This window comes from Haemorhous mexicanus, chromosome 3 (assembly GCF_027477595.1).
Source record: "Haemorhous mexicanus isolate bHaeMex1 chromosome 3, bHaeMex1.pri, whole genome shotgun sequence".
Classification (NCBI taxonomy): Eukaryota; Metazoa; Chordata; class Aves; order Passeriformes; family Fringillidae; genus Haemorhous; species Haemorhous mexicanus.
In genome coordinates, this window is record NC_082343.1 from 93,164,991 (window position 1) to 93,184,505 (window position 19,515).

The 19,515-nt window shown below is 38.7% G+C and overlaps 1 protein-coding gene across 4 annotated transcripts; it reads left to right on the plus strand.

The window, feature by feature from the left end:
• Nucleotides 1-518: 518 nt before the first annotated feature.
• Nucleotides 519-18,112, plus strand: RAB23 (RAB23, member RAS oncogene family). 4 transcript variants are annotated; one of them, XM_059842675.1, is made up of 8 exons: nucleotides 524-667; nucleotides 1,066-1,162; nucleotides 2,875-3,076; nucleotides 3,894-3,979; nucleotides 9,087-9,243; nucleotides 10,687-10,769; nucleotides 12,193-12,285; nucleotides 13,140-18,112. In XM_059842675.1, exons 3-8 carry the CDS (start codon nucleotides 2,922-2,924, stop codon nucleotides 13,277-13,279), a joined length of 714 nt encoding a protein of 237 aa, XP_059698658.1. In that variant the 5' UTR covers nucleotides 524-667; nucleotides 1,066-1,162; nucleotides 2,875-2,921; the 3' UTR covers nucleotides 13,280-18,112. The 4 variants fall into 4 exon arrangements, with proteins under 4 accessions (XP_059698656.1, XP_059698657.1, XP_059698658.1 ...); XM_059842673.1 differs by lacking the exon at nucleotides 1,066-1,162 and having other exon boundaries at nucleotides 519-667; XM_059842674.1 differs by lacking the exon at nucleotides 1,066-1,162 and having other exon boundaries at nucleotides 523-671.
• The last annotated feature ends 1,403 nt before the right edge of the window (nucleotides 18,113-19,515 follow it).

The following is a 19,515-nucleotide window of genomic DNA, read 5'->3' on the forward strand; positions in this document are numbered from 1 at the left end:
AAAAAAAACGAAAATAAGGGGTTACGAAAGGTTAAATTTTCAGATTTTAAACGTCTACACCTCTACAGCTAGGCCAAAACTTATCCTGTTTAATGTATAGCCTGGGAGCCAGCAGACCACGTACCACGGTGATGGGCACATCTTGGTTAAAAAAAAAAAAAAAAAAGGGGTGCAACAAAACACACAGGAAGGCAGCTGCCTTCCGTGGTAGCCTAAGGAAAAGCCCGCGGCCGATCACACGGGTTTGTTTTCCATGGAGGATGAGGTGAGGAATGCCGACGTATAGGCAGTGGACCAGGGATGAAGGCACCCGTACGCAAAGGAAAAGATCACCCTTGTCCGGATCCTTCCTCAGGAACCCAGCCAAAAACCCCTCAAAAGCAACTCGCCTCAAGCCCAACTGAGGCGCACAGCGACAGCAGCCCAGCCCCGGGAGCGGCTCCCGGGCAGCCCTCACGGCGGGGTCCGCCGCGGGGGCGGGGGCAGCGGGCAGGCGCCTCCCCGAGCGGCGCCCCCGGTCCTGACGGCGCTTCCGGGCGGGGGAGCCGGGATGTGCGTCCGGGTTGGGTCGGCCCCAGCTAGTGGTTTCCTCTCCCCTTCCCTCCGTCTCCTCTTCCCTGCACCGCCGTGCCCTCGGAGGGAGCGCCGCCCGCCCGCTCCGTGAGGGGTTGGTGAGAGGGGCCGCGGGCGGGGATCGGAGCCGGGGCGCCCCGGGCCACGGGCGGGAGCGAGGTCGAGTCGCGGCAGGGGCCGGGGCGGCCGAGCCTCCACCCTCGGCGTGGCCCCTTGGGCAGGGCCGGGAGGTGCCGGTAGGATGGATCTCTGTGCGGAGACCCGTGGGTGGCTGCCTCTGTTCTCGCCCAAAATGGCCATCCGTTTTCCCGGTGCTAACGGGGCTTGCAGAGCTCCGGGTAGCCGGGTGTAGGCTAATGCAGGCAGGAAACATCATCTGTCTGAGCGAGCCGAGCGAAGGGATCGGGTAGCCGCGCTCTGCCAGCACGGGTGTGAGTATGGTGATGGGCAGAGCCTTTAAAACAGGAGTATTTCCCCCTCCTTTGAAAGCAGCGTCATCTGATTCTTGGGAGGAAATTTGCAGCTGCAAAATGTAACTGTGATGATATCCCGACGCGGCAAAACGTGGGGGAAGCTTAGCTTTTATCAGGTGAGCAGTGGTAAAGCTGTAGCAAGTCCGAGGGCGGTCAAGAGAGACTTCAGAGCCTTGGAACGACTGGTTAAGGGAGCAGGAACACAAGCAGTGTTCTTTTCTGGCCTTCCAATCACAGGGAATGAACTAGGAAGAAAGAGGAAGAGCCTGGTGTTACAGGCAGAATTTTGGTTTTGTGATGGTGGGTCAGTCTACACAACAACCATGCCTGCTGGCAATAGATGGGGTGCATCTGTTTCAAAGGAGGAAACTACTTTTACAAGAGTTAGTAGGACTCACTGAAGTCTTAGTCTAGATGTGAGCAGGAAAGGTCTTAGACTAGATGTGGAAAGGAAAAGGGATAAAACCAGGCTCCCTAGAGAAAAGTTTGGAGGAGGCATGCGTTTGAGGCATGGAGGTCCAGAGAGTGGTGGTGAGTAGATTCAAATCCGTCTGGCAGCTGGTTGCTAGTGGTGTTCCCCAGGGCTTGGTGTTTGTGCCAGTCCTGTTTAAAAACTTTGCCAGTGATCTTGATGAAGCAATCATGTTCACCCTCAGTCAGTTTGCAGGTGACACCAAGTTGGGTGGGAGTGTTGGTCTGCTGAAGGATAGGAAGGCTCTGCAGAGGCATCTGGACAGGTTGGATTGATGGTCCAATGCCAGTTGTGAGATGAAACAAGGCCAAGTGCCAGCGCCTACACTTGGGTCACAACAAGCCCGTGTAGACCTACAGACTGGGGGTAGAGTGGCTGGAAAGCTGCCTTGTGGAAAAGGAGCTGGGGATGCTGGTCAGCATCTGTTGAACATGAGCCAGTGTGTGCCCAGGTGGCCAGGAAGGCCAGTGGCATCCTGGCCTGTACCAGCAATAGTGTGGCCAGCAGGAGCAAGGCAGGGATTGTCCCCCTGCACTCAGCACTGCTGAGGCCACAGCTCAAAATCCTGTGTGCAGCTCTGGGCCCCTCACTGCAAGAAAGAAACTGAGGGGCTGGAGGGTGTCCAGACAAGGGCAGTGAGGGGAAGGGTCTAGAACACAAGTCCTGTAAGAAATGGTGAGAGAGCTGGGGTCATTTAGCCTGGAGAAAAGGATGCTCTGGGGAAACATTATTGCTTTCTACAATTGCCTGAAGGGAGGTTGTAGCAAGGGGGGGGTTGGTCTCATCTGCAAGTTACAAGAGATAGAACAAGAGGAAATGGCCTCAAGTTGTGCCAGGGGAGTTTTAGGTTGGATATTAGAAAAAATTCATCACTGAGAGGATTATCAAGCATTGGAACAGGCTGCCTGGGGCTGTGGGGCAGCATTGCCATCCCTGGAGGTATTTAAAAGGTGTGTGCATGTGGCACTTAGGGACATGGTTTAGCATTTGGCAGTGTTGGGTTAATGATTTGACTTGCTGATCTTTGAGGTCTTTTCCAACATTAACAATTCTGTGATTTTGTAGTTCAGTGCCTCCATTTCTTCCTCACTAAGGAAAAAAGCCACCAAAACATCACTGAAATATCTTTGCATTAAACCAGATAAATTATTCTCTACTTCTAATTTTTATTAATTTTCAATTAGTGTCAGACCAAAGCTAGTTAAGTAGCTTGCCTGAAGTCACTTAAGCAATCTGTGACAAAGACAGAAATAACTTGCACTATCTATATGCACCCTAATCTGTGTGATCATCTTGCCTCTTGCTTTCTATTCACAGCATTTTTATGAACATAATAGCTATTTACTTTGTTGACAGAATCAGTAGTTTCCTGAATAAACCAGAGAGTCACCTGAGACGCAAAGATGTTGGAAGAAGATATGGAGGTGGCCATCAAGGTGGTAGTAGTAGGAAATGGAGCTGTTGGGAAGTCCAGTATGATTCAGCGATATTGCAAGGGGATTTTTACAAAAGACTACAAGAAAACTATTGGTGTAGATTTCCTGGAAAGACAGATCCAGTATGTATTAAACAGATGACATACTATTGATTTTTACCTCTCTCTCTATTTCTTTTTTCTGTTGCAATCCTGAATTTATGAAGGCTTAGAAAAATAAGGCCTGCTGTTTCTGAAGCACACTAAAAGGAGTTGTTTTCTCTCTTGCACTGTGGGCTAAAGTTATATCCTTTATTCTCCATCCAAAATTTAAAATTATAAATAAAATCTGGAGTATCTGCCATACCAGGCTCTTTGACAAGTTTGCTTTGTATTCTACCACCAGCTGATTATTTTAATTTTTTTTTGTGAGTTCTTGTGAAGAAGTGAAACTGCTTATCATAAAAGAATTACACAAATTTATTAGCCAATATAGAAAAAAATTACTGTGAAAAATTAGTAAGTGTCTTTATGCAGTATAAGCAGGTAATAGCCTATTATGTTTGGTAAAGTGGAAAATCATATGATAATGAGAAATAAGAAAATTCTATAAATTCTGCAAGCTCATGAAGAAGGCAAAAGCACCATTCTTCAGGCACCTAAGTTTTGTTTTGATGTCTATCTTATTTTTCACTGTAGAGGGAAACATAGAGGAAGAAGAGGAAAGGAAGAGGAAAATGTAATACAGATTGTCTGTAAAGAACATATAGTGTAGTTGAGGGACTATTGCCATAATATATTATGAAGGTGAATGAATATTAATAATAAGTTACATTATGTTTAAATCCAGTTAATTTATTTGGATTACTCTTGTAGTGTAGAAACAGAAGTATTTCCATGACATTTGCTTTGATTCATTCCTGTTACTGTATTGATCACCAAACTGTCTTGTTTATTTCAGAGTTAATGGTGAAGATGTCAGGCTAATGTTATGGGACACTGCAGGTCAAGAGGAATTTGATGCAATAACTAAGGCCTACTATAGAGGTGAAAATACCATATTTGTTGTTTGGTAGTTGGGGTTTTCTTGGTCTGCACATCTCTAAAATATTTTCATATCTTTGTATTAGGAATTTTAGTTTTTTCACGTGTGTGCAAAGCATGCTTAGTTCAACTTTTTCAATTCTTAAGTATTTTTTTCTCTTTGTGCAAGTTCCTTGTCTTAATTATGTCCACTTTATGCGGTAATGCCCTTTAGAAAACATTGAATGAAATGAGAGAAATGTCTGCACAGAACCTGGACAGAGTGTAGACATTCAAACAATCAGATGCAAATGTGTATTTTCCCTCTAAAAGTGTTTCATTACTTCTGTGGGACACACATTTGTAAATATTCCAAAAACTGTGGATGAGGCACATAGTAATTAATTCAAGGGGGGGAAATCCACTAGTCCTCCTAGAAAGACAATTTACAGGGCACAAGAGTTCTTTTGCTAGTACAGTCTGCCTCAAATACATTAAAGAGCAGTAACAAAAGTGTATTTACTTCATAAAATAAACTGTATTACTTGTGTAAAGGCTGCTTATCTATTTAACCAGTTACAAATTGCATACTTAAGTTTTCTTTGCTTATAATTTAACAATGGTTCTGTAAATATTTCTTTTTGGGTTTTTTTAGTGAGAGAGATACTAATGACTCAGCAAAGATTCTGCTGTGCAGTTCTTGCAAACTAATTACCTGAGATAGGGGGAAAATATACTGCTATGGTATAAAATTACCTCATGTGGAGATAAAGTAATGATTATGCCAGCCTGTTTCAGGGTGTTACAGTCTTATGATCACTTTATGTTTCATAATCAGTTTGCTAATCGGTGGGGTCTTTTGGTGATACTTCCTGTTGTTGCCTATGATTGATGATTACTATTTCCTCAGAATAAAGATCTTTTGTCATGTGGATATAAATAATTTACACCTGATAAGTTGAGCATACAAATTTTGGATGGTAGTAGTTGATTCTCTTGGAGCTTCCTTTTCACTGTCCTGCCCTTGGGTCCTCTTGTGTTCTTTGCTCTCCCCAGTTGTTTCAATCCAAAGACTTTTTCTCCTAATTACTGGGACTGATAGGTTAGAATATGGAGCATTGAGAAGAACTCAGGACTACACCTACTGGCCTCACTTACCACAAGCAACCTGCTGGTTTAAAAACAAAATAAAAAATTTGCATGAATATCTTGAAATAATGGTTATGACTGAAGCCCAGCGTAGTGCTGTTAGATCTCTGCTTGGAGTTCTTTGTACAGAAGTTCTTTCAGCACAGTCAGGCTGTTCACATTGTAGCAGCATGATGGGTATACAATAAATAGTTCAAGGTGTCAGATACAGAGATTGCTCTACACTAGACTTTGACTTATGAAGGACAAGGGAAATCAGAAGAGCCTGGAGTGCAATTTTGGTCTAGCCTCAACAATCACACTATTATAGAAGTAAAAAGTCAAGCTTACTTTGGAAATGCCAGGCTTTTATTGTTAATAAGGGGAGGACACCTCTAAGATCAGATAGATGCTGGCTGTTAATTAAAGTTTTGCCTCTCCCACAGGTCACTGTCCCACTATCATTACACCAGGGCTTATGTACTCCCCTGGACACTGTGTATTGTCAGTTCTTCAGTGCTCACACTTGAATGCTTCAGAGTCTGAGTGTTTCTTGTCCAGGGACCAAATTCATTCAGCCTTGCAGAGGAGGAATATTGGAGCTGAAAGTGGATTTGTTGTTTGGTTTCCTTGTGCAGCCAGTGCAGTTGCATGCCCACAATCACACAGTGCAAGGAGTACAGCAGCCTAAATTCAGAGCTGAAGGAAGCACTGTATATATTTAATAATTTCTTTTTTGCATTATCCCATGCATCTTCTCAGCAGTTTCTCTGTGACTGAAGTCAAATGTTTCTCAAAGCAGTATTTTATCATTTCTTCGTGCATGTATCTTCTTCCTTCTGCTACCATACCCCTGGCATATCTTGAAGATCCTTGGTAGGTTTTTGATGGAAGACAGACATCTTGCTCATCAGTGTGTTAGTCAGCTGCTGATTAGTCAAATTGTCAGGATCCTCGTTTTGTTGCAAAATAGTTCATTCTTCATAATCAAGCCTTCATAGGATTGCTTTCATTTGCATTTGTTAACCCATTTTGTCTGTAGAAAATATGATAATGGAAGGCCCTAGTGCAGTTATTTTAGGTACTGTTAAGGAGGCATTAAATCCTGCTGAGCCTGTCAAAGACAACCAGGATCCACAGAAGTTAAAACATCAGCAGTAAACAAGAATTTCTGGATGATGATACTGGATTTTGATCTACCAGTGTGAGACTGAGCAAGTCACCATCAGTTTTAAAGGGAATATGTGTTTTCTGTTGTAGCTTGGATAGCTGAGGCAAAGTACTGAGTGAAATGAATAGGGTCAGGTGTAAAGCCCTGTGAGAGTCCTATCAGGGCAAGGAATTTCCTTACACTTTCTATTACATAGGCTTTGTACCATTATGAAAGGAAAAAAAATGTGGTTATGTAGTCTATGGGGATAGGATAGTCTGTTGAGACCAATTCAGATGACAAGCTCATGCTTTACTTGAATTAAGTAGCAGTAGTCTCTAAATTTTTTTCTGAATTGCTCTAGGTATAAATATTTTGTCAGTGATTCTGCAGGCAGTTGAAGCATTTTAAAATATAGAGGAATTATCAACGCAGTAATTGCACACAGTGTCATTTTCTTCAGTACTTTAAAGTAGCTTTTTGGAACAGCTTCTTACAAAGGAATTTTAATTTAAAATATTCATTGAGAACATCCTGAGCTGTTATGCTCCTGTTTGACACTATCCTGAGCCTTTGCTGCTGGTGCCTGTTGTTGCACATAATCAGTTGTATGACAGAGGTGGTGTACGACTCCATTAGCAGTGGATGACTGAGATACCAATGTTACTGACTCTTGAATTCTGTCAGTTTACAAAAGGTGTTTACGTGGTTAAATTCTAGGGTTTGTCTTTTTTTTTTCCTCCTTAGAACTCTTAGATGGATATTATAATTTCTTAAATAATTTATGTTTTCAGTAAAAATACTGAGTATTTAGCAGATTTCTTGAAGATGAAAAGAATTTGCATATTAAAATCTCTGCCCTGTGATGTCTTCTGTTTAACTCTGTTGTCAAACTAACTTCTGCACCATACTGAAGCACACTACAGAATGATCACAATTGATACTGTTTTGCATTGAACTTGAGAGGAAAACTACTTCTGTCTTTTCTTAAATTAGCATCTTACAGAGTTATTGGATTAGTTAAGTCTGATACTTATGATCCAGTGATTGAAAACTTTGGCAGATGTTTGGAAATACACGATAACATGAGTGTATAGAATTTGTCTTTGTTGATGACACAACTTTTACTGTTGTTTGTTGTAAAAATCTTAAAGGTCCTCAAAAATATTTCAGTTTGATTCTTTATTGAAGCCTGTCATATAATTTCATTTTGAAATTAATATGGGCAAGCTGAGGTATTTTTACTGTCCTTGGCCACTGCATTCTACCTCTACTATGTGTAAACTGAATAAAGTCTGATGTAGTATTCTACCTTCTCTTTACCTACCACATGGTTTTTCCCCTCTAAACTAACTGTTACTTTTGGTAGCATTCAGAAGGAATGGGTGGAAGGAGGAAGATGAAGTGAAGGTGTCTTAGTTTGGAAACTTCACAAAGGATTTCTTGGTCTTGAAACTGAACAACAAAGTGATGTTTACAGATGGTGGGAGTATTTTAATAAATGCTCTCATCTCCATTAAGCTACTTTGTGAGATAATAGGCAGACTAACCTACTTTGGAAAGAATAATGAATTTTACACCTCCATCACAGGAATCACATCAGAATAATTGCATACTTTAGAGTACAGTGTGGACAGTAGGGAAAACAAACAGTTTTACAACGCAAATGATAGGGGACGTTATGGAAAAAAGCATTGCTGCTTTTTTACTGGTAGAGCTTCAGTTGAAGTTCTTAGGGCAGTTCTTATTGTTTTGTTTAAAACCATACCAGAAGAGTCTTAATATGCATGTGGAAGAATATTAAAGAACATAGGAAATTTTTCTGAAAATAGACTCTGAACTTGGCTTTTAAAAAGCTAAGTAAAAACAAACCTAGTAAGAGAACTTGTGTGCTTTGTGCCATAGAAATAGAAAGATAAACAGAGTACAGGAATCGTGGATACTTTGTGAACTCATAAATAAAATTCATACTGATGAAAAATTTTTCATTCTATATGATATTAATGGGAGATGTTCACCATAAGATTATGCTAGAGTCTCAAAAACACTGGCTTTCTATTCCTTTCATACTCTGTTACTAAATCACTAGTACATTGAAGGCATGTAAATAATGAAGTGTGCAAAGTAAAGCAGTTTCTGAAGAATAACAAAGGGCTACTGGACAGTCAAAAGACTACACACTAATATTTCAGCTGTGGAGGTACCTTCTCAGTATCCAGGGAGTTTAACTATTGTTTATTTACAAAACTGTAACAAAAGGTTTTGTGTAATTTATCGTAGTGCTCTCATAGAATTATTAGACTATCTGATAGTATTAATTAGAAACACACTTATTTTCTCCAAAAAGCTACTAACAATTTACTTGAAATAATCACAACTTCTTCTGAAAACTTTTTAAAGTTTTCTACTTTTTGGAATCCAGATTACTGTACTACAAAGAATAATGTGAAATGTGCTTTACAGATGCTGCATGCAGGAAAAAATCTGCCTTCTGGCCTTCATAAATCTGTCTGTAAAACAGCAATAAATGAACCTCCCCTTCCCTTTTTCCAGCCTTTCCAGACCTCCTCCTTTTCCTTTCCCCTGCACACATTCAGTATGCTGGAATTAGCTTTAAAGGTAACAGACCCATACTCATCATAAAGATGGCTGTAATGATCAAAATAATATGGCAATGAATTTTCATTTAGGGAATCTATGGCCAGTGGTTTGACACAAGCTGGTAGTAAAAGTGCATGTTTGTGGGAAAAACTTAAAAAATCCTTCATATTTTAAATACGTTACAATTTTTTCCTGTTGTTTATTGGCTAATTTGTGTGTATTTGTATTTGTAATTTATTTGTATATTTCTAGGAGCCCAGGCTTGTGTTCTTGTGTTTTCTACAACTGACAGAGAGTCCTTCAAAGCAGTCCCTACCTGGAAGCAAAAAGTTGTGACTGAAGTTGGAGACATTCCCACAGTTCTTGTGCAGAATAAGATTGATCTTCTTGATGACTCTTGCATAAAGAAGTAGGAGTTCTATTGTACTACTTTTAAAGATCAATAGGTGCCTCCTGTAGTCACAAGCTTTAAAAAAAGAAGTCTGTGAGAGTTTCTGGTGAGGAGTTAGAGTATCTGGGTTGTCCCACCTGTGTCCTGCATCTAGACATGCCCTACAAACGCCCGGGCTGGGTGTTGCTGCATGAGTGTAGATACTTGGGCAGATGTGCTGCAAAGCTAGGAGCTTTCTGTCTGTTTATTTCATGCTGCATCCTGAATCCAAAAGTAATAGGGGAAAGACATGAAAAGTTTGGTTCTGGCATAATATGATTCCCACGCTTTTTTTTTTTTTTTTTTTCCTAAAAATCTAAAACTATAGATTTTCCTCCTGTTAAAAACTGTGCTGTGCACCACTGAAGGCACACTGTCTGTTTGGCTAGTGAATGCTTGCTAATATTCTTTGCTTTCTTTAATTTGTTTTTTATTATTCATTCTTATCAAAACATTGTGACTCTGTAGAAATACATATGTGGTAATATTCTCAAACTGCATGGTGCTGAATCTTCCTTGCTGTATTTTTCATTACAGATTTCATTGTCAATTCATTTTGCCCTTTTGAATGTGACCAGTTTCATTCTTGTCCTAAAATCAGTTTAACAAATGTGTTTATTTACCACAGCATTTCATGTAGAAAATAGTGCATGATCAAGTTGATCATTCTCCACTTCTTCAATTTCTATCATCTTCCTGAGAGATTTAAATTATTTCTTCTTTTTTTGTTGTTTCCTGCACTGGCTTTCTTTGTTGTCTGTTTGCTATCATTGATGGCATAAATCAGCTTCTACTTCTTCTGCAAAGAATTCTGAGGATTTTTCAAAGGAAAAGCAAAATTGCATTTGAACTCCTCCTTTATTCATGGTATGTCACTTAGGTTTGGTTCTCAGAATACTCTGTCTGCCTCAGTAACATAATCTTTCTGATGATTTGATTTTCCTTAGGGATGTATTCATAAGTTTCTTAAACTTTAACATAAGTTCTTTTCTACTTCACAGAAAAAAGTAATTCTTGATTTCATCCGTGCACTCATCTAATTGCATAGCATACTGCTTCATTAAAATATGCTTAAGGATTAATTTTTGTTGTTTAGAGTTTGCAGTGATACTGCTGTTAATTACAGCCTCCTTCCTTTTGATTTCACCAACACACTTCTTTGAACCCTTGGGAAGTTTTGTTTAATGAAGTCAGTAAATACTGGAAAAAATTCTTTTGAGTCATAAAGAAACTGCATGTAAAATACATTCTTTTTATAGTGGAGATACTGTAAAGAAATTAAGGATTAGGTATTTTTGGACTGTCTTGAATTTCTCAAACCACTTTGCCATGTTTAGCTTTAAAAAAGGCATTTTGTTTTTAAAGAATAAAAGCTGACAAATGAACCAAGTAAGGCTTACAAAGCCATCTTGTGTTGTGCAGTGAGGAGGCGGAAGCGCTGGCAAAGAAGCTGAAGGTGAGGTTCTACCGAGCGTCGGTGAAGGAAGACCTGAACGTGAGCGAAGGTAGGCGGTGCTGCAGGGGGGGCGTGTGCCGTCCTGCCGCTGCTCCACGGCCATCCCCCGGGCTGGAGCCAGCTGGCATTTGCACATCCTTGCATGCTGGGGGCAGCCCTCTTCATATTCCATAGCAGCACGCCTTAAACACAGCTAAAATTCCCTGATTTTTATATTCCATAGCAGCACGGCTTAAACACAGCTAAAATTCCCCGATTTTTATATTCCACAGCAGCACGGCTTAAACACAGCTAAAATTCCCTGATAGCAGTGGGTTAGGCCCATTTCTGTGTGCACATCTTTCTCTTCCACAAGCACACACAGCTGCGAGATTCACAAGTGCCAGTGTGTTAAGGCTCCTTAGTCCTATTGACTGTCAGTAAGCAAAAGCTTTTAAAACAAATACACATAGTAGAAGCTCAATTATTGCAACATAAAAACTGTTGAACAGATTATTTTGTAATTGTTAATAGTTAATAAGTAATTGATATAAAAATTTTATATTTTAGTCGTATTTAAATAAAGTACATTAAAAGATTGCATCTCTTCAGTGTTTTGTCTACTGGTGATATCTGATTAGTTCCTAAGTACCACTTTTAATGTACTTAGTTTCATTAGAGTAGTGTTAAAATTTTTAGTCTCTGTCTTTTGTGGACTGGCTTTGAATAATCATGTACTATACTCCCTAATTATATATTCTTGTTTAATTAGCCAAGATTAATAGTAAACTCCCTGTTTCTTCTCTATTAACATCATTCACCATGAGAAAAATCTGCAAGAGAAAATATAAAACTCTTTTGTATCATCTTTAAATTAGTTGAATTACAAATGTAAATAATCATAACACATCAAGGTTCTGAAAATTCTGCTTTAGTTGTATATTTTTTCACATACCTAGGTCAACTTTTTATATGCTAATAAAAATGAGGGTAGCATTAGTTAATTAGAAAAATCTTGTTGCCAGGTTTTATTAATAGACTTATTTTACATGACTACTGTTTTTTATGGCTTCTTGCAAAATTATAAAAATATTAATAAAATTAAAGTAAATAAAATAAAATTAAAGTAAATAAAATTAAAATGTATTAAATTCCTACATAACTGTAACAAGCTCCAAGTTGCATTAATTGAAACATTTGGCAATATTTGTGTGCCATTGTTTTTTCTTTTTTTAGAAGAGCATTGAGATATTTCTGTGCAGGACTTTAGTACTGCAATCTGTAAGAGCTGGGCAGACACTGGAGCGACCTGGATTCTGCCTAGGCACACAGGCTTGCCCAGAATCACTCACCAGGTTGTGCTAAACCTGGGGTGTGGAATGCACTTTTGTCACCATGCAGAATTTTGATATAATTGCATCATGATGATGATGATTGTTATTATTATTTTTAAGCATTCTGTGATATACCTTTTTTCTTTTTTAACTTTCCAGTTTTTAAATATTTGGCTGATAAATATCTTCAAAAGCTCAAGCAACAAACAGCAGAAGATTCAGAAGTAGTACATACAAGCAGTAACAAAATTGGTATGTATGCTATAATAAAAAAACCCCATAGAAACAGTATTTTGTGCCATCAAAACTTATGGTCTCCTCTATTTCCTTATGGAATTAATGCAAAGTGAATCAGAGTCTAATTATTACCTCCCTATCTTAGGATATCATCTCTCTGTAAAATAACTTTGTGACTTTTTAAATTACAAGATGGTCAAAGTGATGCACAAAAGTTTCCAGCTAATGCTTGGCAAATGCCCTTTTACTAAATTAATTTAAACAAGATTGTGCAAGGATTTGAGAAGGATGCTTGTTGGGTTTTTTTAAATGTAATTAGCATTTCATAGCATTGCTCATTATAAGACTCATGGGGAAAGAATCTGGCATGTAATCAGAAGGTGTTTGTAAGTTGCCTTCTGTAAGAAAACACTGAACTTCTGCAGTTCTTCGTTAAAGCTCTTCTGAGTCAGGTATTTTATTTTCCTTAAAGCACTCCCTTTTTATTCCAGCCTTTTACTTACCTTTATATCAACAAAGTTTCTGAATTTTAATTCGCCATCTATGTTTTCTATTCTGTTACTCAACTAACCACAACTTTGTGCAGTTAGTAACATACACATACATAGATGAGTACATATGCTGCCCTTCAATTACACAGATGCATACCAGCTTTAAATACTGCCTGGCTAGTAATTGCAACTGTCTCTACTCCAATTTAGCTGCAAAATTTACTGAAAATAGATTTAAAAGCTAGTGTATACATTTGAGGTGCTCTGCTATGCCTTAGCAGGTGCTGCATCTAAAGTGCTCATGTATTATGCTGTAAAGCATAAATGTAAACAAAGCAGTAAACAAATGCAAATACTTCTCTTGTCTGAATTCTGTAGGTGTTTTTAATACAGCTGGTGGAAGTCACTCCAACCAGAATTCTAGCGCTCTTAATGGTGGAGATGTCATCAACCTTAAACCCAACAAACAGAGGACCAAGAAAAACAGAAGTCCTTTTAGCAACTGCAGTATACCTTAGACCACTTTTGGAGGAAATTCAGCAGCTCAGAGAATTGGATGAAGTTGTGCAATTGAATACAGAATAAAGCCAGCTGTAGAGGTATTTTTACCGGTGCTTTAGCAAATCTTGTGCCTCCTAGACAGAGGGTGGATTTTGATGAACTTGCTGTTGCTGTGGGTTTCTTGTGTGGCGTGAGACATCTGGTGGCAACACACAGAACCGTGGCTGCCTCGTGCACTTTGTACAGATTAGGTGAGCTTTTCCTTTCTCAAGGAGTTATTTACAGAGCTATGAACTAGGTATTGCTGAATTGCAAAGCACATTTAATGTAAGGATAATACTTAAACATATAGGTACGGACTATAACTCTGTGGCCCAAGGTGATGTAGCAACCTTGAAACTAAATTTCAAATATTAGAATTGGTTAGTCAGGACACTAACAAGATAAATGAAGAGCAAAAAACTACTACTTCATTTTATGCCTGACCATATTAATATTCTGCCAGGATTCTGGCAGTCCTGTGGGTGCAAGATCCTTGCATTAAATATATGTGTGCATTATATTTGTAAACATTTGGGATTAATATCTAGGCTTGGTTCCAATGTATACGTTACTTGGAGATCAGCTAATGATCATCAAATAGCATCTACTAATTGTCCTTTAAAAGTGTTGCATTTCAAGTGAGGCTTTCCAAGCTGCCACTGTGTATGATTAACTTGCTATACTTTGGGCCTAAAAGCTTAGATTTAAAAATGTGTGGTGCCAAAAATGCTCCTTTTTACCTAATGCTATGCTACAGATGTTTTGTAAGTTTGTTTTTCTCAGTCTTAACAGGTTGAACAAATAACACTAATAGCTATTCAGAAGGAACATATGATCATATTCTTGTTCAAGTTTGATTGTTGTATCCTGTGTCATCTTATGAAAAAGGAATTTTCAAAGTGGTGTTACAAATTATTTATCTTATTTGAAATTTTTTAATACATACCATAAACTAAGTTACAGGGATCCAAAAAATTGCAGCTGATTATATTTGGGAGACATTCTTGAATGTTGTCTCAGATTTAAAGTTAAGGAAATCTAATTCTGCAAGATGAGAGACATGGCAAAAAATTTTCAAAGTGCTTCAGTAATTTTACAGAACTGATGTAAATGTTTAGGAGCCCAAATCTAACTTCAGGGTTATTTGGGCTAAGGCTCCTAAATCACTAAGGTGCTTTTAAAGATGCTAAGCAAGATACCTTTTATTTAGCAAAAATGAACACTTTATAATCCTCTTTCAAGAGCATGCATGCCTTTTAAAAACTATCCATTTTGTTTACATGTTTTTGTATGGTATGATATAATTTTAACTTTCTAAGATTTCTACAAGTCTGCCAGTGACAAATGCAAAATCTGCTGCTTAAAAAAATCAGAGTTTTAATAATTTTGTAAATGGTGTATGAGAATGAAAATTGGTTGAGTGATCCTGTATATTTTTGAAGGAAGGATTTTTCACTATGTGAATTCATGTAGGAAGCTTGACTGACTTTGTTTCTAAGTCAATGAGTATGAAAACTGAAATGTATTCTTATTCCCACTGTCTGCAGGGAGAGAAGTGAGTGGCAAGTTATGCACAAATACTAAAGATCTCTGAACTCTGTATTTTATGTTTACTGTATTAGGCTTTCTACCAAGTACCGCAGTTTCTTTGCAAACCATTAGAGATCTCCTGTTGCTGGCAAGGAGGGCACTCCATCCCTTTTGCTATTGCAACAAAACTGTGTGTTCTTCACCATAGTGTTTCCTGTTTCCTGTCTTTTCTCTTGCATAAAGGCCTCTATTTTTTAACAAATGCATTTAATTGCTGTATGTATAAATGGAGTCAAGTCTTACCTGTCTTAGCAGTTTAAGAAGTAAGGTACTTGGGATAAGATGATTGAACATCACCTCACAACTTAGGGAACAGTGTATGCATGAAGAATTTTGACAACTGTTTTTAATATGGAAACTTTTACATTTCACTGTCTGTCTACAAGTTTCATGGGGTTTTATTCATTTTTTGTGAAAAACAAACAAAACCACAAAGTGTTTGAAACATCTTTTTTTGCCTTGTTTGACTTTGTACAGCATATCGAAAAGTAAGTCTTTATTATGTATAATGACAATTTGTACTATTTTATGTTATACTGTAACACACCGTACAATTAGTATAGGTTGTTTGTATTTACAGTATGTCACTATAAACAACTGCTTTTAACAACTCAGCAGTTGTTTCATAGGTGGAGACTTCACAGACTTGATAAATTTAAGCTATGTTGAAATGCAGTGCATATACTTTAATGTAGGAATAGTTACTTGCAGCAGTGGGTAACAGTGAGTTTTCATTTTACTCCCACCCTAAATCTGAAGTGGATCTTTCTTTGTTGAGACCTTGCAGTGCTTGTTCTCTAACATGACTGTGATGGAATCTGCTCAAATTAACATCTTTCTGGGAAGTCACCCTGCATGTACACTGCTTGAAAATTTTGATTCTTTATTCTACTGGGGTTAGTGTGTAAGTGTAAACCAGATAACTTGCATATTGCAGGAACCCTTGGGTATTCAAGTCACTCTTCAGTGGCACTAACTTTTGCCTTTTGGAAGAAGAGACATGCCTAAGTGTTTTAGCACTTGTGTTGTCCCTCATGAATAATTTTTATTACAAACATTACTTCATTCTCCACTCAAAGCGTACTCATTAAAATATCATATGTTTTAGTTAGAAAAACCTACAGGTGCAGGGCTAGTAATAAAAATGCTCTTCTCTTTGCATCCCTGGGACTGCATGGTGGGTGAGGATGTGGCTCTGTTACGTCCGTGGTACCCTGGATTAAGAGCAAGAGATTCTCGTGCCATAAGACACAAATTTCATTGCACTCCTGTATATTCTTTTTATATCTTTTGAATAGCTCATTGGCTGTATTATCTGGATCTTGCCACAATTCTTTGCCCTTGGCTGATAAAGCTACCACTAGCAGGAAACTTCAGTGATTGTTAATGCCTTAGTGAAACAGGGATTCACTAAAGAGTACGACACTACAGCTTTGTCACTTCTGTGTTGTATCCATTCAGTGAATGGGTGTTTTCCCAGTAAGTGGGGCATCGTTAGATGCAAAGCAGTAATGCTAGGGATGTATTTCCAACTGGAAATAGCAAATCTCAAAGTTGTATGACTGATCACACTGATTTTTGTGCTTGTGTGTGTGTGGTTAATTTAAAAGACTTTAAATATTCCACTTAAGACAATTTTGAAGCTTCCTTATTTTCAGCGTTTCTTAAGGCAACACTTTTGTAGTCAAAATGCCTGAATTACCACACTGTCAGTCTGATTTCCTGTTTAATTTTTATGCTTCAGTAAAATATAACTTTTTACTTTCTTCATTATTGGGCTGCAGCACGTCTGACATGAACTTTTCCTTCGCAGCATTTCTGTAGAGGTGGGATAATCTAAAGAGCATTGAGCAGCTGAACACGCAGCACTCTGGGGGGTTATGTGGGGTACATGCACAAGACTCAGCAAGCCTGCCCTTGAAGCTGTTCATGCAGCCTTCAGGCTGAGAGTTCCAGGTGTTAACAGGGTGAATGATCTGCCCTTCTCTGTGGGAGTTCATCATTCAGCAAGCCAACACACATGCTGCTCCATTCCAGTGACACTACCTGAGCCCCTGCTGCTTTTTTAAGTGTAGACATAGAACTTCAGTTGAAGTTTCAGTACCTGAACACTAACTGTACTAAAATTAGAGTGCAAGGATGGTCCAGCAGGCTTGAATTCATCAAACAACCTTGCCATCTTTTTGTAGGAAGCAAAAGTTGTGCAGGTCTTCTTTCTAATGCACAAATAGTATTGAGAGAAGAAAATAATTCTCTGTTAAATATGGCATCCAAGCAGATAATCAAAATTATTACAGCAATGCTTAGATTTAAGATGAAAGGTGCCTGTAATGGAATAAGAGAAACCTGCTAATGTTCCACGTTGAAGTGTTCTATATGAGTCATCTCAAAGCCAGGTGAGTCCTAGTACTGAACTGGACTCATTCTCAGGTTTCTAGTAGAAGGGTAATATTGATAAATAGTTTGTCAGTTCTGCCAAACTCACTAAAGTTGATAAGAAAAATTAAAAATTACTGTGGACCAGAAGAAACACTACTCTCATTGTGAGGATTAAGATACATTGTTACTGATGACTTAAATGTAACTGGCTAAAAGAGGAAATGTACATAACTGGTTTTATCATCATCATGATTTCAAGTAAATGTAACAGATTTGTAGAAAAAAAAAAGCCAACATACCATAAGTCCTCAATCAGAAGAATCAGTGTTTAAAACTGAGTATCTTGTGTATGTTGTTCTGTAAAATCCCTACAAATTAATTCTGCTGTTCTCTTGTAAGTGACACTAGTTTCATCGTGTGACTTAAAATGTTTGTTTGTTTATTGTTTGGTCTGATATAAGTCACTATTTTTGTTGTTATATTAAATTGTCACTATATTAAATTTCAAAAATTGCTGTAACTACAAACTCTGCAACCTCAATCTGACTGAGAAACGTGTGCTTGATTCTTGGGTGTGTGTTGCCAACAGCTGGGATCAAAGGCAGCACATGAGAGCACTGGAAGGAACAAGTGTGGATGCCCCAGACAAATAGAAATGGTTTTTCCTAGTTCTTGCCTCTGATTTCTTTAGCATGTGGTTGAAATACAAAATAGGGATTCTCTTCTGCTCTTAGTGATCATTTTGCTTTTTATGATTGGTCTGGCCAATACAGTGACAAGGTTTAAGTTCAAGGTTGTAGACATTGGAAGTGGCATTAAAATATTATTACTATATCAAAGATGCCTGGTACATTTTCTGAAAATAAACAGGTATATAGTCACTAGTGATTGTTGGTTGGGGGTTTTGCATTGTTTTGATATTTTTTCTTTTTTTAGTAAAACACAAATCAGCACTTGTGTCTGCCTCTTTACCCAGGTATCTGAAGAATATCAGAAATAACATATTCCTGCTTCTCTTGCATGCAGTTTTGAACACAGAAAAATCAATGTGTTTGCTTAATACCCTGATAAGGATTAATTAGCAGTGTTTTAGGCTCATTACAGAGGCATTGGACTAGATTACCTTCATCAGTTCCTCCTAACCTGCCTCTTCTGCAATTCTGTGATAGCACAAAGTGCTATAAAAAATAAAAATTCTTCTAGGTATCAGAACAATGAAGAGGATCTAAGAAAGAAAACAAAAAGACTTTTTGCCTGAATAACCTTATAATGGCCTTAAAAATCCAAATACTGAAGGAATATTCTAAGCAACAAGAAGCCATCTTCAACTTCAGCATTGCACAGCACAAGTTCTGAAAACAACCCAGGCCGTGTATTACTGTGAAGGGTTTCAATACTGTTGAACAGATTGAAGATTTTTTAAAGTGGAATGCCAGAACTAATGTCACCAACTCTTACAAACTTCTCACAATTTCAAAGCTGAAACTTGAACTGCATTTGAAGCACCCACCTGAAGTGCCATTTCTGCGAATTAAATGCAGTGACAGTGACCTCATAGCAGCTGAGGTTTCCAAGGACAGCTCATGAGTTTTCTTGCAGAGCCCTTGAGGCCATTCAAGGCATTTAAAACCACAGGGGTCCTGACTGTTGGCTGTGCAGGAGCCTGATATGCAGGGTCTCACCATGGGCTGATTCCCTTAAAGCATCCAGGTATGACACTCCAACACCCAAGGCACTGCCACCGAGGCAGCTGTGGTGGGTGGCATCACTCAGACCCTTCAGGCTCCCTTCAGCTGAGCTTAAACCTGCTGATGGCTGAGCCAGAGAGCACCCTGCTCCCCTCAGGGCACCACCAGCCTTGGGTGAAGTACTACAAGACTGGCCAGGCTGCAGGGGGTTACAAAATTCCAGGCACACCGTAAAATCTGCAACTTTTGACCACAGCCACAGCGCTCAGTGATGATGTGCAGCAGCTACTGTGAGTGAGAGGGTAGAAGATGAAAAACAAACCAAAAACCTCTCACACAAAGAGCTGAGTAATGATGGCTGTACAAAGTACTGTCCTACACAAGACACAAATGCGGCATTTGCCAGGTGAGAAGTCAAAATGTTTTGCTCTGTGGCTTCATAGATGATGCAAAAGTGCAGTAGTAGCTGATGTACAATTCCCATTTGTATTATCTTTTAAAAATAAACACACAGCAATCTCAAAGCTACAATGAGCTTGTGGGAGCAAATGGGT